Consider the following 25,262-nt stretch of genomic DNA (forward strand, 5'->3'; position numbering starts at 1 on the left):
TTGTGGAACAGACTCCTTCTGCCAGCATGTTTTCAAAATTACTAGAATGGTTTTAGAAACCTGACCAGAGACAACATAACCATTCAAAATCCTGCCAGAGACCTACAAAAGGTTTGAACATCAGTCTATATTTGGTACAGATGAAAGAGTAATTAGAAGACTGTGGAAAATATTAGTATCTAAACTGTAACTTTTTCTCCAAATTTCAGGTGCAGTACTCTCTGTCTCAAAAGAGAAGGAAATGCATTACATACTATTATTGAAGTGTTAAATAGCTTCTGTCTCAGATGTCAATGTTTAAAACATTGGAGTATCATGAAATATGGAAGAGAATAGTGCATGGATTAGGATGAAGTTGGAGTGGCAAGAACAAGGTCATAGAACAAGGTTCTTCACAGACAAATGTGGGAGAAAATATGTAAAAAAAAAAAAAAAAAAAAAAAAAAAAGAAAAAAAAAGAAAAGAAAAGAAAGGGGAAAAAAAGAGAAGATCTCATGATCAGTATCTTCTCTCATCACCCAATGTTCCAGATCATGACTTGGACTGCTTAGCAGGAAGGAGGATAAACACCAAACCACATTTCCAAGCAAAATATGATTCAAGAACTAAATAAAAGTCTCCAGTCAAAGCTCTGGCTTCAGGCTGCCATAGCACTCATCAGGTTTGTCTTTCTCCTATTCCTATTGAATTCCTATTGAAAAAAAGTGCACATATTAAGCAAAAAGGCTAGAAAGCTTTAAAGCTCTACTACAGTTAAGATCTGCACAGTTGCCCGTAACTTTAATTGAAACCAATGGGCAACCCAATGTCTGGAATTTTTAACAGATAGTTTCTGTTCAGGTTTTGATGGAAATGTAGTCTTTGACTTCAAGGAATTTCAATTCAGATTATCTATAAGAAAGAAAATCATAGAAAAAATTGTTCAGAAACAATTGTTTTCAATTTTCACTTAACCAACACCTGTTGCCTGTGTTAAGCAAGAACAGCCAAAAGTAACAAGGGCACCTTTACTCCTAAGAGGTACTAACATTGGCTCTGTCACCTTGCTGGGGTTGTTTAGCCTGGAGAAAAGGAGACTCAGGGGTGGCCTTATCACTCTCTATGACTTCCTGAAAGGTGATTATAGCCAGGTAGGAGTTCTTCTTTTCCAGGCAGCAACTGAGAGAACCAGAGGACACAGTCTCAAGCTGCACAAAGGGAAATAGAGGTTGGATATTAGGAAGAAGTTTTTACAGAAAGAGTAAAAATGTACTAGAATTGTCTGCCTTGGGAGGTGGTGGAGTCACCATCCCTGCATGTGTTTAAGAAAAGGCTGGATGTGGCACTCGGTGCCATGGTCTAGTTGAGGTGTTAGGGCATGGGTTGGACTAGTGATCTTGAAGGTGTTTTCCAGCCTACTGATTCTGTGATTCTCAGCACAAGCATTGCATGATTTGGTTCTTCTTAGGGAAATGCCCAAAGAAAATCAGCAGAATCTTCAGATCTGGGTCACACATCTACTGGAGCAACAGAAAGAGGAACCAGGTGGCATAAGAGCAAGTATTTGAGAAATTCTGGACAAAAAGCTTACAGAATGGTGGATTTCAGAAGCAATAAGGAAATATGATATAATATTCATAAGAACTGACATTTCTGCCCTGCAACTGTTGTATAAAAGGGATATTGTAACCTTCTTAATTTTATTTTGCTGAGCTTTCCTTGTCTTCCAGATAACAAAGTATATAGTTTAGGGTTTTTTTTAATTTTTGTTCCAGCTTTCCTTTAAAAACTTTCTGTCTTAAAACAAAAGGGCTCCAGGAAGGCTCTTACCAGGTATAAATCTATGTACGGTTTAAATTGAATTTCAAACTCTCATTTTATAAGAATGTATCAGGAGCAGTCTGAGAGGATTTACCTGCTGTGCAGTGGAAATATTACTGGGCTGACCCTCTGTGACCCCAGATTAGTGACAAATACCAAATGGCATGTAAGTAGACCTCTGATATCTATGACACAGATGCTCTACTGAATTTTAAGTGAGTCACATATAAATAAAGACTGCACAGATAGATTTAGGAGCTGGAACATGAATTTAATGCAAAGTTAATAATCCCTTCTGGAATTATAACATTTCTTGAGGTAAAGGGGAATGTAATGGTTTTGTTTCTATTCAGTTGCTTGTCTTGGTACTGAGAACTGCACTTGTTTACTCTGGAGAGGTGTTTTGCTGGTTTTGGCTGGGATAGAGTTAATTTTCTTCACAGTAGCTTGTATGAGACTGTGATTTGGATTTATGCTGAAAACAGTGTTGGCAATTCAGGGATGTTTTAGTTACTGCTAAGCACTGCTTGGACAGAGTAAAGGCCTTTTCTGTGCCTCACTCCACTCCACTCCACCAGAGAGCAGCTGGGGGTGCCAAGGAGTGGGGAGGGGACACCCCATTGTCAGGACAGCTGACCCCAGCTGACCAAAGGGACACTTCACACCATCTGCCATCATGCTCAGCATATAGAGATGGGGAATGAAGAAGGAAGAGGGGGGATATTTTGAGTGATGGTGTTTTCTCAAGTCACCGTTATGTGTGATGGAGCTCTGCTTTCCTGGGGTTGGCTGAATATCTGTCTGTTCATGAAATTGTGAATTAAGTTCTTGTTCTGTTTCACTTGTGTGCACAGTTTTGGCTTCACCTATCAAACTATCTTCATCTCAACCAATGAGCTTCCTGACTTTCACATTTCCAATTTTCTCCCCCATCCAAATATGAGGGAAGTGAGTGAGTGGCTACATATGGCTTAGTGACCTGCTGGACTGAAACCACAAAAGGAAGGAAAACAGGTATTCAGTCCACCCAGTGGATTTTTCTGAGGAGAGCTAAGGCCATTACTGGATTTGATGGTTGAGCACATGCCTCAGAGATAGAAGCCCTGATTTATGTGCCAGTTCACAGGACTTTCTGTACTTTGCATTAAGCAGCTACAGAGAGGCAAAGTGGTTTTGCTCTGCAAACATCATCCTTGTGTGCTTCACTGAGAGCCTGCACATTTGCACTTCTCTTTTCTTCCGCTCCCACGGAACTCCTCCAGATCTCCAAGGGCATTAACAGCAGGCAGCCTCCCACATTGCTCTGGACAGGGCTGAAAACAGACTTGGCTTAAAGTCACCTGTATCCTGTGCACTGTGTCCTGTGGTCACTAATCACAAGCTTCTGCAGAGAGGGTGAGCAGCAGATGCTGCACGGCCACAGACAGCCCCTGCCATGTTCCTCAGCATGGGCAGCCTCCTGTCCTGCACAGGAAAGGATTGCAGCCTTCAGTTAGGGGGCAAGATGCAGTGTCCAAGCTCCTGGTGAGGGCAGGATTTTGTGCATAGTTCTGGTGCCAGTAGTTATCTTCAGCTGCTCACTGAGGCTCCCAGTTCTCTCCATGGAGAGCATGCATGACCAGCTGAAGCCCTGGATGTCCTGCTGGTGGCCAGCCACAGTGACAGCAGCTTTGCTGAGCCTGAGTCCTAACAACTCCTGCGTTATTCTGTGGCAGAGTCAAGAAATTAATTTGCCTTCCTAATGATAATTTTTGTCTGTTCTGAACAACTCAGTATTCTCCTTCATTCCTTGCTTTGCCCTGTTTTCTCCTGGATTTATTATCCTGTATTTTTCAAATCCGTTTATGTTTTATATTTTTATTTCTAACTATTTTTCACCTTGCCTGCACTATACTGTCTATCACTGCTGTCTTAGCTATTAAACTTAATGTGATACTTAGGTCTCACTCAACTTCCATGTAAAATTTGACGTGACTTGGCAATAAATACAATTAAGTAGACTGGGGCTTTCTTTGCAAATGATTCAACTCCCTCTTTAGAAAACAATGCACCTGTGCATAAGAATGGAAATAGCAATGTCAAAGGCCAGCCCTTCAGGAAGCAGTAGAGAGCAGTGCATGCAAAACATTTCTAAGTGAGGGTGAGAAACAAAACCCAAGCCATAAACACCTCTTCCCAAAAACTCTGGCCAGTGCTGGTGAAGAGATGGGAAGGCATATCCCTGGAAGCACACTTGTAACTACACCTGACTTCCACATTAGCTGCAACATCATGTGGCTTCCATGAGAGCTGGCATACCTGCATTTAGCTTCAGATAAATCCAAATATTTTGTTTTTCTTCTGCTGTTATTCTATTGCCATTAGCAGGAACAAACAACCACTAAAAAACCAGAAATGGCAATATAGAATAGTAAAAAACAACAAAATAAATTTCCTGGTATCAGAACATTAAAGTTTATTTATACTCACACAAATTTAAATGCTGACAGTTACAAAGAAGGATGGTTTGAGTAGCCAAATGTAAGAACTTTATTTATCTTTCATAGCTGTGCTGGAGAACGAGAGTAAGGGGCATTTTCAATTGGAAATCATTTGCATGAAGTCACTTAGGCAACAGGTTCAATGATACACCATTTTAATTTTGCTGTCATAACAAAGCCTGGCAACAAAAATGTCTATCTGTATTTGTTTATCTACCTGTATATCTATATATATGTAGATATATGTATGTGTATGTGTGTATATATGCACATATATATTACAGAGAAGTTCACACATTTAATAGGTTGTGGAGGGAATTCAGGACGTACTCCAGAGATTTCCATCTTTGTTGTGCCCTTTCTGGCACATGGAGGTGCAGACCAGCTGTACAGAGGTAATGGGGACAGGGCAAGAATTTCAGGAGGAGCCAGAAGAGGGACAGCAACCAGCCCCCCTTGGTTTACACCATTCTTCCCTGAAGCCTATATTGAGTTGTGTGCTCTTGTCCACCATGCTGTGGCCAACCTGCTATCCACACTGTGAAGTTGGTGGGATCAGGCAGCCAAGAGACTGTGGGACTTCTCACTGGTCCCTTGTCCCATTGAATTCCTGGGCATAATCCTGAGCAGCTGCTGGGGCCCATCTAGAGTACTGGGTGCTCCCCTCAGCAACCCTTCCTGACTGTCTACAAATCCTCTGTGCTGTTGCTGCCTTGGAACCCTCACACCTCTTCTCTAGTTTTTTTTCCAACCTGGGAGATGACTGTTTTCCCCTGGATTTTTCCATTTTCTTCTAGCCCTTTGCCTGCACAAGAGAGCTGGACAGCTTTGGTACTGCCAGTCCCTGGCTAACAGAGAATGGCAAAAGTGGCAGCTGTGCAGGCTTACCATTGATACAGAACAGGAAGATTGGGACAGAGCTGTGCCTCTCCCTTGGCATATGACACTAAGAAATGTGTCTCTTGATATCCATCCTCTACTCATGTTGCAGGGCAGAATTCAACACTGAGAGAAGCAGAAAACTGAAGGAAAAGGCAGAAAATAATTTCTAACAATATTTTATTGGCTTGCATTGCAAGCATTTTTGAGACAAAGTACCACTCACTGAGCATGCATTCCAGTCTTGAAAGACATAAATAATAATAATTACTATTTTTAATTTCACTCTCTTGGCATTATCTCAAAGTTACACGTGTGTTACTCTTAGAATGAAAACCATTATAACTGATCATTTTTATCAGTGAGCATCTAAGAAATTGCAACTTCAAGCAGTATTGACATGTTTCAAAAAGTGGAGCCCAGGTTCATAAGTTGCCTACATGATCTCTTTCTCTCTATAGGACTCCTTGCCTTCTTACAACATTTTGATTTAAGAAGGGTTCATATGATGCTCGCTAAAAAAATATTTATTTTTTCTGAGTATTTAATTGCTCAGAAATAAAGACAATAACTTCAGGGGGAATTTATGATGAAGTGCTTACTTCATCAGATTAATTTCCAGCATCATTGGTGCTGTGCTGAAAATGCAATTCAACTCTGAGCATGCAACTTCCATGGTGGTGCCAAGTATGTAGAAGCAGGTCCTTGTCTGGTCTTGGTTTTGTTTCCATTTGTTAGGGCTCACTAGACCAGAAAGTGAGCATAAGGAACGACCAGCTGGCAGTCAAGGCTCTCACTGATGAGCAGAGAAGCAAAGAGGGATCTTCACCAGACCAGGTGTGTACAAAGAGAATCTGCTATAAAAGGGTCGTCACTGCCACTCTTCCCGATTTAAAGAACAGCCCTGCTCTGTGCTTGGAAAAGTTAAATGCCAGTCCTGAATTCCCAGATGTTCAGGCCTCTAAAACCTCAGAAGACGGGACTTGTAGCCCTGAGTGAGATGTCTAAATGGCAGACTCATCCATTCAGCAGATGGATTGCTTTGGATGACAGAGGAACCATGGAGTTCAGGCATTTGCTGTGAATCACACATTTCCAGGGTACTAAGGTCTTATTCTACCCTGACTGCTCATCTCTAGCTGCTCATCTAACTGAGCTTCTGCAAACTAGATGCAAGAATTCTTTAACCTATTCAACATCTCAGCTGGGCACTAGAAGGTGAACAACTTCAGTGTCTTGGGACAGCAAAGACATGAGAGATGTCTCCTCATTCCCAACCCAGAGGGCAGAAATACCACAGAATTGCATGCAAGACAATTGTTTAATACGTTCACAAATCAATTTTATTAATTTAAAACAAAATTAATGAAGAAAAATTCTGTACACAATTGTGGACACAACACACTTTTTGTACAATAAGGCCCAGATAAACTTCGTAATTTTTTTCACCTCGTGAGTGACTAAAAATTGAAAAGAGCCAAAGGAAAAAAAAGACAACCAAACCCCCCCATCACTGTCTACTTTGCTTGAGGAAAAAAAAGGCTAATTATAGTCTCAATTCTAAAAAGTATCCACAGTGTGCTTTATGTATGTGAGTACTGCACGAGTTGCAGCACTCATACTGGGTAAAGCAAAGCACATGTGCAAGTCTTGGTAGGATAAAAATCTGTCTGATGCTACTAAAGCAATCCACAAATATTTTATTCTAGCAGCAATGTGATTTCTCCAATAGTGAAGAGAGTTGATTTGTTGCTACATTGGTGCCCTGTAGCTTTGCAGGTAGCTGTTTTGAGGCTGGTGGTTTTTTAAACAAAAGAAAGAGGAAAAACCAGAAAATTAACCAACAAAGGTGAGGCTTCTTTTTAATAAGATATTTAACTGGGTAATGGGAATTGGTACAATTCAAGCCAAAAAGTCAGACTAACAGTTTATTTAACCAAATAGCTCACAGCCTTCAAGATCAGAATAGTCACAAGTCACAGACAGACACAGTCTAGGTTTGTCCTTTAAGTTAATACAGACAAAGAAAATTTTAACTCCTTGGTGATAACCATTTCAGCATTTCCATTGCCGGCAATGGATATTATATCTTAGGAAAATCTGACTCCTGGTGGAAGAGGATTAAAAAAACTTAAATGTATATGAGCATTCTTGTTTAATTTCTCCAAAATATTATCATTTCTAATTTCTAAAAATATTAGTGATGATAGTTCCCTTCATTTTTGAATGAGACAAAAGCTATTCAGTACCAGGGTTCCAGTTTAAGTTACATTTTAAAATATATTTGTGTTCTTTCTCTATTTCTTTATGGAATGACTCTCCTAATTAATTTTTTAAATTTTCTAAAAAAGGGCTAATATGTTAACTTTAAAAGAGGAAACAAAAAGATAATAAAGCCATCCTCTTCACTTGGGTTTTATCTGTATTTGCTTTGACTGGGGTGGGGGGGGAAAACACAAAATCAATCTTTTCATAATCAGAGTGGGTGAGAAAAGAAAATGGCAGAGAAACAGCTGAGAACAAAACCCAATTCCTATTGACACTTGACATCCATGCTTTTGGTCTTGACAAATTTATCTAAAAAAAATCCATTATCTACATATTTATATCCAACACATTGATAAGGCACTGCACCAGTTTGTGCACATGTGGCCTCATTCTTCACCAACAAGGCATTACTATCTTTCAATAGCATTTACCTTAACAATATGTAAAAGAATCATTCATTATTACAAATTTACACAAAAAATTCTTCCTGTACATGATTGTCTCAGTGATGTACCTATTAGTTTAAATTAGACATATTTTAAACTACTCTGTAATGTGCTAAAATCAAAAGTAGTTGCTGTACCATAAGGCAAAGGCTTATAATAGCCTTTAATCCTATTATACATATCCTCAGTTATATGATGTCAAAATATAGTCTGTTCATAAATAAGTAAAGATGTACAGAGTACCCTGGGTATGAGAAACCAAAACGTAAACCTTCTTTATAAGAAAATTACTCCACTGGTATTTTGTAAAATCTCAGTCTTCATTGTGCAATCAAGTTTGCTGTTGAAGAAATGGTGTGTGTCACATTGAAGAGGCTAAAAACTACAAAGCATTTGCAGGTCCTTTTTCTTTTCTTCACAGGTATGAACCTCTTATTTCCTTTTCTTTTTTTTTGTTTTTTTTTTTTTCATTTTATTTTTCCTTCTCCATTCCTTTTTGGTAGCGAATATGGTAAAGGTGAGTTGTTCAAACACTCGCATGGCTTATTTTCGTTGGACTCCCAGTACTGGAGCCAACAGCTGTTCTGAAGAAAAGGACATGCTCCTCCATTTACTGAAAGGGCAAGGGTTAAGACCAATTGCAGCTGTACGTCAACATGTTGAAATCACAGAGTTCTGTAGTCCAATGCTGACACAAGACACAGGCATCTCATCCACGGGCAGAAGGAGGCTCTGAGGTTTGAAAGTGCTGCTAAGCTGCTACAAGTACTCCAGTTCCAAGGCATGGTGAAGGGCCATAAGGTCAGAGTGGCTCGAGATCCTCCAAAATGGCATAGCATGCTGTGAACAGCACAGACAACATGTAAAAATAACCCCAAGCATTCTGGTATTCAGACCCACCCTTTGTCTTCCACAGGGATAAGAGAACACTTTGGGGAGAGAAAAAGAGCTCTTAAAACCTTGAGTCCTTCATGTTTATGTCTGGTTTCTCTGACCCACCCCCTAAACATAAATCTCAATAACAGCAAATCTATTTACAACAGGAACTACAGCAAACACATCAGGAGATCATAAGGAAGGGAGGGACTTCTGATCTCTTTATATGAAAAACAGATTTCAGAACATTGCAGAAGAAAATATGACTTCTGGAAAAAAAATAAACCAAATAACATACTCATGAAGCATGTGGGTAGTTTGAGGAAGGGAACAGAAAGAAAATAAAGAAAGTGAAAGTGTTGTTTACTATCAAAATGTGTTTGATCCTTGTAAAAAAGTACTCCTGGCAGATGAGTTAAGAACAGAGAAAGGGTGATTCAGAATAACTCATGTGTTGCTCAGATCACTTTGAAAAGATTTCTATCCCAGTGGCTTGTATAACATTGGTCATAGCTAACTCTGATTTTAAAATATCTTTTCCATATGAGACATTAAAATAAATACATATTTTTTTCCTATTAGTTGTAATAAAATCTGTCTGGAACATAAATACTTTTGCAAAGAACCTGAATAAACTAAAACACACATATCCCAGGAAAGAAAAGAGATTACCTCGTTCATGAAGAGTAAAAATCTAATTAAGAACTACCTTTATACTTGAAACTAGGGATGATAATGTCAACAAGAACTTTTGAGTTAATAAACAAAAAAATATAACTATCAGCTTTTGTCAGGAAATTATTCTATAAATTCAATGGGAAAATAATTTCAATTCAACAATATTCTGGAGGCTAACATGATTGTGTTCACCTTTTCATTGGGTCAGTTTGTGTCCTGGCATCTTTAGGAGGCAAATCACAAGCAATTTATTATCATATTACCTTCTAAGTTCCTCAAGCATTTTATCTACAGCTTCTCAAAGAGACTTTCATCATCCTACTTTAGCAGCTCCTGAGTAAATTCCTAATTCCACTGAAATCAGTGGCAGAACTCCATCTCCTCTGTTACTTTTATTCTGCTCTCCTTTTTTCATTCTGGTCATCTCAAATTTTAAGTTAGAGAAAGATTTTGAAAACAATGTTAAACTCACTTTTTCCAGCTGCACATTTATTACACTTTTTATATCTGCCTCAGAAGGGAAACACCTTAACACTCAGCCTATCACATCCTCTTTGATATAACAATCTTCATCTGAATGAAGATGCAATATGGATGCATCAACAAGTGCTCATATTCAGAATATGCCTAGCCTCTAGAACAAAGGAATTTCTTCAGGAAGAAAACAAAATGACCTCCAAGAAAACACCATTGGACAGTGTCTGTTTATGCTTTGCTTTGCTCCAGTATTAGAAAGCCTTGAGAAACAGCTATTGAATCTCAGCTTGAAGATAAATTCATGAGCAGTGGCTGACAATGGAGAGAATAAAACAAACAAAATTCAGAGACAAATTTTGAAAAAAAAAAGAGCTTATGATTTTTTAAGCATTTTTAAGCAAAACACTTTTATAGATAGGTCTTTTCCTTAAGATGGAAATGTTAAACACTGCAACATTTTTTTTTCCCCTACATCTTCAATCTGGACTTCCACTGTCCTGTCTCTATGCTCCACCAGCTGTAGTTAGCTCACTCAGTTACAGCTCCATGTCCCAGTGTCTCCCCTGTTACATTACACAGGCAGCCTACCCTGTTGGCTCTGTCAGACCAGACACTGCTGCTTTCCAACTCACAGATTTCCTAAAGATGAACTTCTTGCATCATGTTCAGGAAATGAACCAGCAAGTGCGATACGAAATAAAAATTACTAGTCATGCCATTCTCTGGACTTTGAAAAAGCTTCTGTGCACCTATCTCTAACTTAGGCTGCAAGATCTTTCTGGCAGAATTTGAAATATCTGATAGGGGTACTACATCAAGGACAAGGAGTCACAGGTTCATGCCTGCAGCAGGTCCATGCTGTGTTTGCCAGATGACTGCACAGGCTGGCGATGCTCAGCAGTGCTGCCTCCTTTTTGTGTGAGGTTGTAGCTTCTCTTCTCTCCCAAACCCTGCCAGGTGGGACAGCTGCTCTCCCTGACAGCCAGCCATATCTCCCTGCTCCTCCTCTCAGTCAGCTTGGCAGCAGGTCTGCTTTAGCCACTGGGTCAGGGAGGTGTAAAGAGCACACCTATGATGTGTGTGGCAAGGCTTTTGGTGGACACTTGCTTTTGCAGTGTCTCTGTCAATGACATGGATGCCCTCCAAGGTCATGCAGCAAACCAAAACAGGGAGAACTATAGGAATAAATTCTTGGCTTCCAGCTCCCACTTCATGCAGTTCCAGCTTTATACTGCTTCCCTAGTAACAACCTCAGCATCACAGAGCATACACACACCAGGCAGATAGAGCAGTTAAAGACTCTGATTGATTTAACAGAAGGTTTAGCTTCTACTAAATCAAATTACAGCACCTCTTGCTAGATGCCCATGTGCAATATTGAGTTTTGGATTACCCTGTTTATGGGTCAGCTGTTGATGGTCAGGTTTTAAACTAAAACTGTAAGCAGTCGTTATTTTGACCATACAGTTCTATCTCAAATTCAGCTAAGTGTTCTCTGCTTTATGTATGTCTGTGAAACGAGCATACCTATATTTACTACACACAGTTACAGCAGTGAAGTCTGGAATGACAATAGAGAGTCTCATGAAAAAAAGAGGTTGTGTTAATCTCAGGATTATAATTATTTTCAGTTCTCCTTCACGTAGGTCTAAAGGCCAGCTGCACACTCCCAAGAAATAAAGCATGCCAGGAATGTGGTGGCTGCATGGGGCTGGAATCTGCACTGATGCCCTAGACGTGGGCTGAAGGTTGCCAATTCAGATTTCTATCAGTCTGACCCTACAGTCTTCAGAGCTGTGAGGAGGGGAAGCAAACCTGATACAGATCTATATATATCTGTATGTTTATGTATATATGTATATATATAGATCCTCACACATATGTATTCATATATATGCAAGTGTTTTCAAGAGGCAATTTTTGCCCATATAAGATAATAAATAATTGTCTGAAATTAAAATATGTAACGTAACAAAATTATGATACAAAACCTTTAATATAACCTATATATTATATATATAATTCCTGTATTAACATGCACTGTTGATTCACAACTATTCAGCCATGTCAAAAGTGGCAACACACCCATGAGATGGAAGAACATTTTCTGTTACCAAATGACTCTCTCATTTGAGAGAGCACAAGATCCTTTGTGCATACATATGTACGAAATATTGCCTTTAAAAAGCCATCCCTGCCAACATTTAGCACATGCATGTCATGCAGAACACTTCTATTCTGAGCCAAGCAAGAAATGCTAATCTTGCATTTGCTGCTGTGGGAGAAGGGATGACAAATGCTAACCACTAATAAATAGGTGGTGAAACTGGATGCATTAGTATCTAATGGAACTCCAAGTCTATGTTTTCAATATCTTCCCAGTAAAAATGAAGCTTTTGTCTTTTAAAAATCATTAATCGTTTGGCAGATGATACTTATTAATAAAAAAACCTATGAACTTTTAAATGGTTTGATTTTGATGACATTTTGAAATTAAATATGGTGGCAGAATTTTGGTTTTGATGTAAAAAAGCATAATAAAATGAAACAACAAATTTAGTAAGCCTAATAATTAGAGTATTATTGAATAACCTGAAATACTAAGCTATTTTATTTCTGAAATGAATGTAATTTTATTTTCAGCATATACCCACTAAACGTACAAAAATTCAGCAGTTTTACTCCACAAAATAATTAATTGCTATTAATACACATGTAAAACAAATTCATTTCTTGATAGCAACACCAAAAACTGCAGACTATCCTCTACCCTTCTTCCCTTAAATGAATATATATTTATACAAAAAAAACCCCAAAAAACTCCTGAGATCTGTGATGGATTTGAATAGAAAACTCATCAGTTTTTGTCATCTTTCATGGTGTTTTTGTTGTATTCCTGCCAGATTTGCTAAGCGGCTGTCTTTACTTCCTACCCCAAACCTGACCAGCACAGTGTGACTGTGAGCTTAAAAGCAGTGGCATATTGGATACCCATTTATATTCTATTTATTGCTCCACAAAGATTTATGATTTTTCCTCCAAGGCAGCATGACCATTTTGGAGACAAAGGAGAAGGCCATTTGCCTAGGCTCTCCCGAATCACCTGATGTAAAATCCAGCTCCTCAGTGCAGGGAACCCTTTGTCTCTTCTCACAAATTAGAAATCCTTTGGAGAATTCTCCTAAGCAGAAAAACTCAGGAGTTGGGGTTTTTCAGTCTTATTAGTATATTCCAAATGTCTTATTAGTATTTCCCAAAAGCAAAGGCAAAAAATGAGCAAGAAGCAAAACAAAACAAAATGAAACGCAACAAAACAAAACAAAACAAAAACAAAAACACTCAAAACAAAAACAACCTCCAAAGCCAAAACACAAAACAAAGCAAAGCAAATGAAAATGCTGAGACAAGGGAGTCTCTGGCAGAAGCTCCCAGAACCTTATCCTGAGAACAGCAGTGTCACCACAGTGGCACTCAGAGGAGGTGGCTCTGACCCACATGGCACCACCACTGGTGCCAGAAGCTCTGGATCTCCCTTTGGACTTTCACACTGGTTTCTCTCTGCCCTCCTCTCTCTCTTTTCCTGGGGAAGCTGATATGAAGGTAGTAACCTCTGTGTGAGCCCTGGTGTTACAGCCAAGCTCACTGGCTGCTGCACTGATCCAGAAAGGTATGGGGATTTCTCGGTCCACAGTGCAAACATCCTGAGAGTTTTAATTGTCTCATCAAATATTTTGCTGGAAGTGACAGCTAAACAAAGATGTCAATATCACAGCTCAACTAATGCTACCAGAAATGCAACAGCATGCAGTTTCCTCAGTGTATTACTTTTACTTACAGCAACCGAAAGAGGCACTTTATGAACCAACTCTTTATCCTAAAAATGTTTCTCAATAAAGCAATGATTTTTAAGTGGCATTAAAAAGTTTCTATTACTGAATTTTTACATTAATGACAATAAAACAAATATTTTAAATGTGTCTTTTATTTTCCTACTGCAGTATTGACTCAAGATTTTCCATGAATGAAGGACATACATGAAAATCTTGTTTTATGATGAAGGAATTTATAAATGATTGGTAAATTATTTTTAATAATAAGCCTTAATTTTCTTACCTCCTAAGCTGGAAGTTCAACTTTTTTTTTATCTACTAAATGAACATAGAATAAAAAGCTCTCTAATTAAAGAGGCTTGAATTTATATGCTGACTTGAAAAGACTCATTACAGTTTATATGTAAACAATGAAGTTCTATCTAAAGAAGGGTGTACTGTTTATGCTCAGTAGTGTAAAGAAATACACATATGCTAATGGCTTCATCACAGGCTAAAGCCCTACAGAAAAGTGCTGTGCAAAGGAGTAATAGAAGACCTGTCCCTTCTCTGGAGAATAAAACCTTACATGTTCTCAGGAAGCAAGGCGAAAAGGAGCCAGCTACCAGGATTTAGGGGACAACCATGACAATGGGGTACATCACAGGACAGTTATGCCACTCTGGATTGATCTGCTTTGGGTAGGTCTGTGGAGGCAAAACTACCTGTTTTGTTTGTGTGCTCTCCAGAGAAGGTTTTTGCTCTTGCAGGATGTGAAGGAAAAAAACTAAAAAGGCAAATCCTGTATTCACAGTGTGAAATGGTGATTTCTTACTTGGTGGAGTAAGAAGCAGGACAAGAATCACAGAAGCATTTTCCTAAATCAAATTGATAGTTTATGCAGAAAGGCAGGGCTGCCGGTCTACTTATTGACTTCCCTGGCATCGACACAGCAGATAATTTAATCCAGAGCATCTAACATGCTTTCAACCTGAAAATTCCTTCCACCAGGAAAGAATACACACAAGTAATTGCACAAAGGAACTTTCTATACTGCTACTCCTCTTAGCAACTGGAAAGGCTTTCTCTTATACTTTTCTGAATCACGTTTCCTGTTGAAAAAAGCATTGGAATAGATAATGTTACCAAAAGGACTACTCCTGCCATTATCATACACAACACTATTTCACCGAGCTACAGAAAAGGAACAAAGAGAAGGAATTTTTTTTTTTTCCCCCTGATCTTAAATACAGCTTTTAAAATGTAATCATTTGCAGCGGGAAAACATTTCTCTGCAAAGATGAAAGGCATTTCTTCAGGAGAAAGGAGCAAAGTGTTCCCGTCAGCCCGCCAAAGGGATACATGAAACTGAGACTCTGCAAAGTGCTGGGCGAGCCGGGAACCCGCAAGGCTTCGGGGGCACAAACCCCACATCTCAGGAAGCAAAACCACTCAAGGGCTGCTAAAATGCCATGTGGACTAATTAGTTTCACTTCTCCAGTTTAGAAAGTTACAGTGGAAAGAGATATAAGTATCACAGTGTTTTGTGGTGAAAAAGCAGCTGTGTAAAAGCAATTTATCTATGAAAGGAAGCAAGAACAAAAATGCCCATTTTCCTGCTCTTATTCCTATTATTCAAATAGCCAAGGGTTATGCCTCATTCCTCCAAGTAAAGAGTGTGTATCTGCAGAGTACCTTGGTAGTTTCTCTAGCAAGGCTAGAAATAATACCTATTATTTGTGGATGGGAAGAGTTGCTTTTTATATAGCTTAATTTCCAAGAGTAAAAAAATAAATTTTTCCCTTTTTCTCAGTGTAAAGCAAAAAATAATAGATAGTCAAATAGTATTCTCTGCTCAGTTATCTGAGATTATGAGTGCATGCCAAGCCACAAGTTGTTGCCTCAAAGAAGAATTGAAATTATGGACACACAAGAAAACGGAAATTCCTGGATACCTACTCCAGTCCTACATCTCTTTTTAAGGTGTGACATATACGTATTTCATACAGTCAAACAGCAAACTGTCTTTGATCACTAAGAATCACCATATTTTGCTTACATTCATAACATCCTATGTGGTATTTTGGGTTGCCAAGGAAAACACAACTATTAGTTCTTGGCACAAAGGCCAGAGCCCATTTCTGGCCCCTTTTTGAAATACATCAAACATACATAGTTTAATGTGTCTTTTGGAGAACTGCAGGGCAAATCATTATCTATAGTCTTACCCAGCTTTCTACTAGATATGTCCACCACAGATTTTGTAAGGCAAAGATCCAACCTAAATGTCAATGCATGCTTCCCATGTTGAAGAAAAGACAATTTTTCAGACTCTTGAAACCATCCCTCACTGAAAGAAAGTCATTACCTTTTTTGCACCTTGTTCTTCTTCGACACCATCCCCTATAACAACGTACACTACTTTTCTTCCAAATCTCTGAATTATTCGCTCAAAACAACTTTCCTTTCCTGAAAGAAAAAGATCAGACTATTCAGGGTAGGTGGTGATGTCATCAAATAAATAACTTTTCAGCCTGGATCTCCCCAGTCCTTGGAATTCTTAAATAGAGCTACAAGATGAGAAGAGTCTGTCCCTTAGGATGGTGTATCAAGGCTGATTGCAGCAGAGACAGCATACTAGAGGTCCACAATGTGACCTTGCTTGCCTCATTCTCTAATACAACACAGGTTTTGTGGGGAATTTCACCACCAGGAGAATTATCTAACATTTGCTTATGACCAGTAGCCTGATTTGAGTAAATTGATTGAAGCTGAGTTGAAATTCTAGCTTTTTCTCAAAAACCTGCAACATGATTAATCACAGCTCCTAAAACAGTAGTACCCTGACTTAGAAGGTCACCTGAAAGATTTAGATTTAAATGCCTGTAATCCAATACATGGGCCATGTCCTTGATCCTGCACTGGGATCCATTCATATGGGTAATTCCTTCCCTGCACACATCTAGAGAAATCATTCCAGTTCTCTGGCCCTGTGCACAAGTACCACAGAATCACAGAAGTGTCAAGGGTTGGAAGGAACCTTAAAAATCATCTACTCCCAATTCACCCTGTCATGTGCAGGGACACTCCCACTATAACAGGTTATCCAAGGCCTTACCCAACCTGGCCTTGAACACTGCCAGGGCTGGGGCATCCACAACCTCCCTGGGCAACTTCTCTCACCACCCTTAAAGCAAAGAATTTCTTCCATACAGATAACCTAAATTTCCTCTCTTTGTACCCATACTGGAAAGTTTCAGGTACTGTACTGAGAAGACAGAAAGAAAGCAAATGATTAAAGCTGCATTTTCTCAGATGTCCCCATTCTGAAAGGCCACTTTAGTCTGGCCATGGGACATGCTAACCTGTGTGTCACAGCAATGGGTGGAAAAATTGTGTTTTTAAAAACAGTTATTTCAGCTAAAGAACAAGAAAAGTACAAGAAAAAGTAGGCTGAAAATTAAATAAGTTTTCTAGCCATTACAAAAGCCAAACTACTTAATGATACAATTTTACAGTAGTGTCAGGTATAAGAAACCTCTAACACTAAGTTGAAACAGGGTTTGAATATTATAAATCATGTCATGCAACAAAAATCTCATGGTTTCCTGTGACAGTTGGTGACAGAACACATTTTTCTAAAAGCACCCTTCTATCCCATGTATGTGAAGTCACAAGTGAAGATTTATTAAAATATGTTTTAATTAAAATGTGTATTTAAAGTATTATATTTCAAAGTTATAATTTACTATTAAGTTTTGACAGAGGGAACTGTAACTTTAATATTCAGGAAACAGTTTTAAATATTTTATAGGAACGCTTTCAAATTTCTCTGTAAACCTCCAAAGCAATTTTTGTTTTGTCTTGTTTAAAAAAAAAATAAAATTCCACAATCATTTCTCGACCATTTGAGTTTGCTGTATTATAGGTACTTAAAAACATTTGAAAAATGTGTTAGTGTAGCCCACAATTATGAGGGAATCTGAGACAGAACAGATATGTCATAATCGAATTAAAAACTACAAACACCATTGCCATCTGGTCTGGGGTACTTCTACATACTCAAATAACATCTTTTATACTGAACCAGAAAACAGAAATAAACATTTGCTTGACTGAAGCTTATTACAGTCAGTATGCAGAAACTTAAATAATTACATTCTGCAGCAAAACACTCTTGCTTCTGGTAAATTATTTACCAAGATTTTCTCCAGAGCCCGTGAAAACAAATGAAGCCAGGGCTTACCTTTACAGAGTTTCTCCTACTGCTACTCCAGGGAGACTCTAGTGTTCTGTACTCAGTGCCTATTGAAAACCCTTCTCAACTGCTACACAGCCCCACAGTTTGGAGAAACAATGAAAAAAAAGCAACTACATTTCTTCCTAACAGAGACTGTACCACTGTTAATAGAGCTATACAAAGCTTTCTGTGCTGGATCACCACACATTCAAAAAGCACTTTTAGGATACTTCAGCAATGTTTCATGAAGATCAGGTGTTACTCATCTCTGTATTTGCTACAGTGAAAGCCATTTAGAATTAAATATAGACTATAATACATTTCCTTTTAGAAATACAGCTTTAAATGTATCACAACACGATGAAAATAGCTCACCTATTTTAGTTGCACTGTAAATATTCTCTATGGGAAATACAACCCCTAGTCCATACAACAAGACTTTTGCCAGAGCTGGAATTAGCTGAGTAGTTGTTACGAGAATGTTCACACAGTTTGTCCTATGGAAGAGAAAATGCAAATATCCTTTTTTAACAAAACAAAACAGAAAAACACAAAACTAAACAAGGAAAGGAAAGAAAGGAATAGAAGGAAAATCTTACCACTCCCATCAGAACCCCTCAATATTACTACTGCACTTAAAAAGCCATCTTTTTTACCACCATACTGAGGAGCAAGGTATGGCATAGTCAGATCAGAATAAGGAATGAGGATAAGATCCTCCAGCTTCAGCATTCTGCTCACACACCAGACAGCCTCTTCCAGATACCCTAGATACCCATTAGATACCCTAGAGCTTCCTTGGTACCCTTAATACTCACCTCGAATGAATGAGGGTGAGTGCCTTCAGTGCAAGTGTTAACCAAGAATCTGTCAAAGCTTCAATTTCTGCTCTTAGTTGCAACCAAGCCTCTCTTTTTGCTGGACCAAGTAGACCTGTGGAGTAGACAAGGACTGGTATGAAGTAGCGCTCTCCCATTTTCCTTTGCTTTTACTAGCTCAGATAATTTTCTGCACACTGCAAACTAAACAGGCTCACTAAACACAACTGTTACAAATAAGAGTAGAAACCTTCTCTTCCCATTTACGACCTCTAATCCGTGTTTGCTGGGTACTCCAGAGTCACTTGCCTCCAACGTTGTTTTTGTAGGTGTTGTATATTTCTTTTACTCGTCTGTAGCGGAAGGCCAGTTTCCGCATCCAGTCCACCCCTCCGCGCACGCCGGTCGCCAGGCACAGATTGGCACTGGTGGCAGCTGCAGGAAAACCGTCTGTGCCAAAGTTGTATGTGCTAGGCAGAGACAAAAAAACCCCACAGATTAATAAAGGGTTACACTGAACTGCCAGCTAATCACTTGGCTTGCAAAGAAGAAAGTCAAAAGAGAGCAGGCTGCTGTGAGCATTCCAGCTGCCCATCACTTGCCCAGGAGGAAATTTGCAAAGCAACTTTTTTATCTCACTGAGTTCTCTTGTACCTTAAATCTTGACCGTTGTCGTCCGAAGACACGTCGTCAATGTGAACCTGGTCGCATTCCTAAGGTGACAGAAAGATTTCATAGTTTTCTTGATTTTGCAAATCTTGAAAACAAAGCTGTAAAAACTCTACGAACAATCTAGTCATCAGGGATATTTTTAATTGTGGAAATCAGTAGATGGCAGTCTTGTTAAAACAACTATTTTACCTATTCCTTGTGCTCATTTCTTAGAATAAATGCACATCGTCATTAGCTACTACTACTGTTAAATGGCTTTCCAAAAACACGTTTTTGTGTTTAGAAAGAAAAGTGGTTAAAAACAATTAGCATATGTGTTCCATAAACGTTCTTGTAGCCTTTCAGGTACCTTAAAACATCATGCTGCTCAAAGCTGATTCAGTCAGTGCATAAGTGTAACTGAAACCAGACATTTTGGTAAATGTAACATATTAGAAAAATTAAACCTGATGCTAACCGCCAATGAAATTATGACCTCTGATTGCTGTTGAGCCACACACCAACACAGCCTGAGGCCAGTGTTTCAGAGGAGTGCAGATGAAAAATCTGTTCCTAGTTTGCCATTCATTTGAGAGTTGTGAGTTTCCTTCTCTCTCTTTGGTCTTAGTGCATGAAAGCAGCATGCAAAGATGAAGAAAATCTGAACAGAAATAAGCAAATCAAACCATTTTTCTTCAGCAGCTTGTCTGCAAACTAATGCAATACATTAAAATTAGCTTTGTCCATCACTAAATTCAAAATTGCAATGCATATTGTTAATCCACAAAAAAACCCCATTAAAACACTACTATTAACATTTTAACTGTTGGCTGGAAAACAAACAAACCTCTGACACTCTAGATCAATATCAATTCAATGCTTGTAACAATAATGGATTTCAATTATTTTAATAATTTCCTCTTCTCTCTCCTAATGTGAAATCCTATAACAAATACAATCTATTTTAAAGGTGAAAATGCTGCAATCCTTTATTTTTGTGTTGCTTTCCTCTGAACAAATTTTTCTCTCTCCATAGATTTGTGAGGAAGGGAGGGAAGATAGAAGTGGAAAGAAACTCAAACCAGCTGTTCCCTAACAGAATTAAAATCATGACCCTCAACCCTTTTTCTAAAACATCTATTTTCCAGCCAACCCTCTCCCAGCAAGCAGCAAGCTCCAAGGAGGAAAAGACTTTGACCCTGTAACCTTCTCCTCCTCTCCTGAGGTCAACAACCTCAGATAAGAAAAAAGCTGAAGAAGCCTATGTGGCCTCACATGGTGGCTGTGGATTCTAGGTTTTTAAAAACATACATTTACGAAAAATTCCTCAGAAACTTGAAATGTTTTGAAGAACAAGGTATGGTCCTTTGCACTTGTACAACATATTCTTACTGTAATCCTTACTCTTCTGTATCTTATGCATAGGCAGCTGTGCTAAAGAGAGAGATAGGAGTGACAACCAGCACAGGAGAGACAATATTACATTTGCTCATATTTAACCAGCACACAGTGAATTTCCTTCTCAGGCAGACAAAATGCATTAGATGTACAGACACAGCTGAAACTGCAAGCGTGAGCATATGTTGCCAGGCTTTAAAAATCAACTTGGCTGAAAAAAGAGCCAGAAGCTTCTTCAGCAAGTTATCAAATTCACATAACTTTTTACTATTTTTCTGTTTAAAACCTAAAGCAAATGCTCATCTAAATGTATACCACATTAACAATTCAAATATGAGCTGAGTGTAAGCTAAAGAAGCAACACCCTCCTGAATTCATTAGTTTCCCACTGTAGTTACTCTTCTACTGCTCAATGGTTTCTCCTTCCCTAGCTTAGAAACTATAAATGACAACTACAACAAGCTGCTGGAGAAGAGGACTCAAAATAGAACTCTGTGAAAAAGAAACTATTTTTTTAGTAACCACAAAACTAAAAGAAGGAGTAGAAGCTCACCTTCTCAAAAGATCAGATGGAAGAAGGAATAACTCAAAAAATTTCCAAATCTAACTCTCTCAGGGAAAAGACAGAGGCAGAAAGAATGAGACCATGACATCTTAGAGATCACAGTTAGAGAACCTGGGGACATGTAACTTATTCACAGTGCAAGATTTTGGGATCATCACAAGTCTTGGATCATGACAGACATTCTCCCCTTCCTTCTAACCACCTGCTTAGTAGGTAGAAAGTGAGAACCACGGTGATGTATCAGAAATAGAAATTGTGGCATGAAAAAAATTAATTATTTTGGAGAGAAAAGCCCAGAAAATAAATCTGAGACAAAAAACTCGTAAGGCAAAGGTACAGAAACAGTGTCGAGAAAGCAAGAAAAATGAAGAAAATGTCCCAAGCACTGCAAATTTCGGACAAAATACTAAATATGAGAGAGACAGTGTCCTCTTTTGTCAAGAATAAAAGAAGAAAAAAGTCAGGAGGGGAACAAAGCACAAGAGATACATGTTATAATTTGGACAGGATTAAAGCCCAATGTGATTGACACAGTGTTACAGCTAAAGGGAGGTCACAAACAGTGCACGACTGTTTTGTTCCTTTTGAGTGGCAGGGCACGGCTTTGAGGCTAAATGTGAGCTTTGAGTGCCAGGTATTTTTTCACGCTGTCTAGCTGACTTGGACTCTGGGCTAATGAGTGATGGCTGCATTTTTTGACCCCTGAGCATGGTAAGGAAAAACACTCATTTAGCAATTGCTCTTTTAGCAGGGAAGTTATTTAGGAGTAATTCTTCAAAGAAGCCAATTACCCGCCCATCATTAATTGATGTGGTCCATCCTTCCATCAGAACCCCTTGTATTTGTTTTCACCTGCTTGGTCTGTGTGGAACATTCTGTTTGTGAGCTACCTGAGACACTGCTCAGCCCTCTGATTAGATATAAGCAAGCACACACACAGTCAACAATTTAAAATAGCAGTTAGCTCAATATGAACCATAATCAGGGATATAGCAAAACACTGCCCAAAACATAAAGTATGCCTTTCCAACCAGAACATTTCCACAAAGGTATACATACACATAGACTCTAAAATCTGCAAGTATTTCTCATAAAAGCTTCTGTGAGAGGAATGGACTTACAGTAAATGGCCATCCAGACAAAAAACAAAAACAAACCAAAAACCAAAAAAGTTTGTTTGCAGGCTCACCAATTCAAACATTCACAAATGTATTTGACATTTTTGTGAAATTTTCATAGGAAATACAGGACTAGAATTCTTCCTCCACTTTCTCTGGCAAAGTAATAATATCTGAAACAAATAGTGAAAGTCCCTGTAGAAACACTGTTATTTATGCAGATGTATTTTATTATGACAGAATCAGTTTAGCAGCCAAGTCCAAAGGAGAAAATTAAAATTGTGGGTTTCTCTTTTAAAACAGGCTGAATTGGCAAGTAAGAAGCAAAATATCCAGTGGCTTACATATAAAGCTTATGCAGCTAGCTGTGCTTTGCTCCTAAACGTGTTGACCTTGCAACTTCAGTGTATCCAGTTTGAAATCTTCAGGAGTGATAACATAACATAACCAGTGATAACATATTTGTACTGAAGATTTGTATTTGAGTCAGACAGGCTGAGATGCAGCTCTGCACTTTCAGATCAATCACTGGAAAGCAAAATGCACTTGGCATTGTTTAGAAATAATGCTTTCAGGAAAAATGGGAGTGTTAGCATGTGTAACCTGGCAAATCTAGCAGTAGCAGCTTAAGAAGTTACTGCCCATGCTGTCCTTTTTTGCTGTTTCACACAGCTGGCTTGCACAGATCCATGTGTTTGAATCCCTCAGACCCTTCTGTGCCACAGCTGGTAGCTTAGCTTGAATCTCCTGCAGCAGCTCAATTAAACCAACAGATGCTGCATGGAGTGACTGAGACTTGTTCCTCCATTCCCTTCCATCAGCTCTGCTTTGGGCCACAAAGCAGCAGCAGATATGTGCTTGCTGGAGCAACTTAAAGCTGCTGCAATCATTTGCTAAGTGAATGTCTCCAGTGAAATGCAGCAAGCCAAAGATAAACAGCAATCAAAAATGAATGACTAGGTGAGTCAAGCCTAAGATTTGTACATGGAAAGCTTATGTCTTCTCCCTCCTCCAGTCCCAAAGCATTTGCTAACTTCTTCCTGCTAAGTTTTCCTCCTTCTCTTTTCTGTTTTTGTATGACAAGCCAAAAACTCCCAGAGATGCTCCAGAGTCATCATTCACAGCTCTTAAAATGCCTGGACCTATGTAGTCATCTCAAATCATTCCTTTAAACTAACTTAGGATCTTTATAAAGATTCATATGCAAAGCATTAACTTATGGCAGAAATGTTCTGCAAATATTTATATTACTGTGCTCCTTCACTACCACCCGTCAAGTTGTGTACTTCTGCCACAATTATGTAAAATATGCTTCAATACTCAATTTACTGTAGGAAAATTAATAACAATAATAATAAAAAAGAGATTAAATCTGTTATAATAGTTCTCTTATCCTTGCCAATACTAATGCCAAGTGGAGTGACGCAACAGCTAGCATGCTGATCCTCTACATTTCTGTGTTACAAAACTAACAAAAATAAATCTAATAATTCTGCTGTCTTTGAATAAACACTGACATAAGGTAACCCTGGAAAAGTCTGCTCATTATAGAGAGGAATAATGTGAATAATATTAACATAACCTCAGAGGGTGCTGAAGTATTACAGTTTCAAATCTGCTGATTATAGCTAAAATACATTTCCACATTTGGCTAATCTTCTTAATTTACCGTGAGAAAACTAACACCGCACTGCCAACTAATTGTTCCAATACCTTAGTCTGCAAAGTCAAATGAGAGACGGAAAAAAAAAAACCCAACCAACAACTACCCTTCAGAAAGAGCTATTTTCATTTTGCCTTTACATCAGCGGGCCCATTGAGACATCCTGGAAGCTGGCCAACTCACAGGAAATGATTGCTGGGATTCTCTGTTCCTCTCATATCTGTCATTACGCAATTATATCCACTGCTCCATTTTCCCTACTGAACAGTAGAGAAATTTGGTCATGTACATGTGAGAACAGATCTAGCAAAACAAGTTAAAGATGCAATCCTTTATAAATGTGATGTATCTGTAAAAAAAAAAAAAAAACAAAAAAAAAAAAATCCCCAAGTGCACACTGCTGTGTTTTTAATGCAGCTTTTTATGACAGCAGTACCTCTGTTTATGTCTTTTCCAGGAATGAGATATATAACCTTTCAGTTGTATGTACCCCTTAAGACTATTATCTACTCCACAAATACTCATCACTCCTATTTCACTCCTTTAGCCATCACAACGCACTTTGGGAATCACAGAGTTGCAGATTGTCAGAACTTTCTTCTTCCAGGCAACAATGACATATTTCAAAGCTGGTTTATGAAACTTTTTACTCATAGCTGTGACCACATGCAAGGACCCCAACACTATTTGCCAGCATTCATGAAGCTTTAGAAGTAAATCTCTGTTTTTCACTCGACTAGAAGTATACAATCCCTAGTATGTAGTTGGAAAATTGAACAGCATATCTATATCCTCGGTGCATGTGTATATCTACATATTAACATATATATTTATAAATATATATATGGTATGAACAGAGCCTAATGCTTCTCTACTGTACTTCTGTGCTTGCTAAATATACAAAACCCTCTGCACTTCCTTTCAAGCCGAGGCAACAAAGGCTGAAGGGCTGAGATTCCTAACCCGTCATCGCGGAGCGCTGTCAAGGTGCAGCACAAATCCATGTGAAAGAGCAGGGACTGCAGTTCGCAGCTTCTCAGCACTGGCACTCCACTGGCAGGACCTGTCATCTCTGTCTAGCCTGCACTTTGTGACC

At 38.7% G+C, this 25,262-nt stretch overlaps 1 protein-coding gene across 3 annotated transcripts in view; it reads right to left on the reverse strand.

Annotated features, from left to right (window-relative positions):
- Nucleotides 1-5,433: 5,433 nt before the first annotated feature.
- Nucleotides 5,434-25,262, reverse strand: part of EYA1 (EYA transcriptional coactivator and phosphatase 1) — a 155,531-nt gene continuing 135,702 nt past the window's right edge. For 2 of the 3 annotated variants that reach the window (XM_079299509.1, XM_079299510.1), the window contains 6 exons: nt 19,426-19,484; nt 19,081-19,241; nt 18,772-18,886; nt 18,329-18,450; nt 16,082-16,182; nt 5,434-8,713 (listed from right to left, as the gene is read on the reverse strand). In XM_079299509.1, the coding sequence (XP_079155635.1) occupies nt 8,633-8,713; nt 16,082-16,182; nt 18,329-18,450; nt 18,772-18,886; nt 19,081-19,241; nt 19,426-19,484 (639 nt within the window). In that variant the 3' untranslated portion in view covers nt 5,434-8,632. The remainder of the gene's footprint in view (nt 8,714-16,081; nt 16,183-18,328; nt 18,451-18,771; nt 18,887-19,080; nt 19,242-19,425; nt 19,485-25,262) is intronic. The other variant, XM_079299511.1, reaches the window with a different exon arrangement.

This window comes from Erithacus rubecula (genome assembly GCF_903797595.1).
Source record: "Erithacus rubecula genome assembly, chromosome: 3".
NCBI classification, from domain to species: Eukaryota; Metazoa; Chordata; class Aves; order Passeriformes; family Muscicapidae; genus Erithacus; species Erithacus rubecula.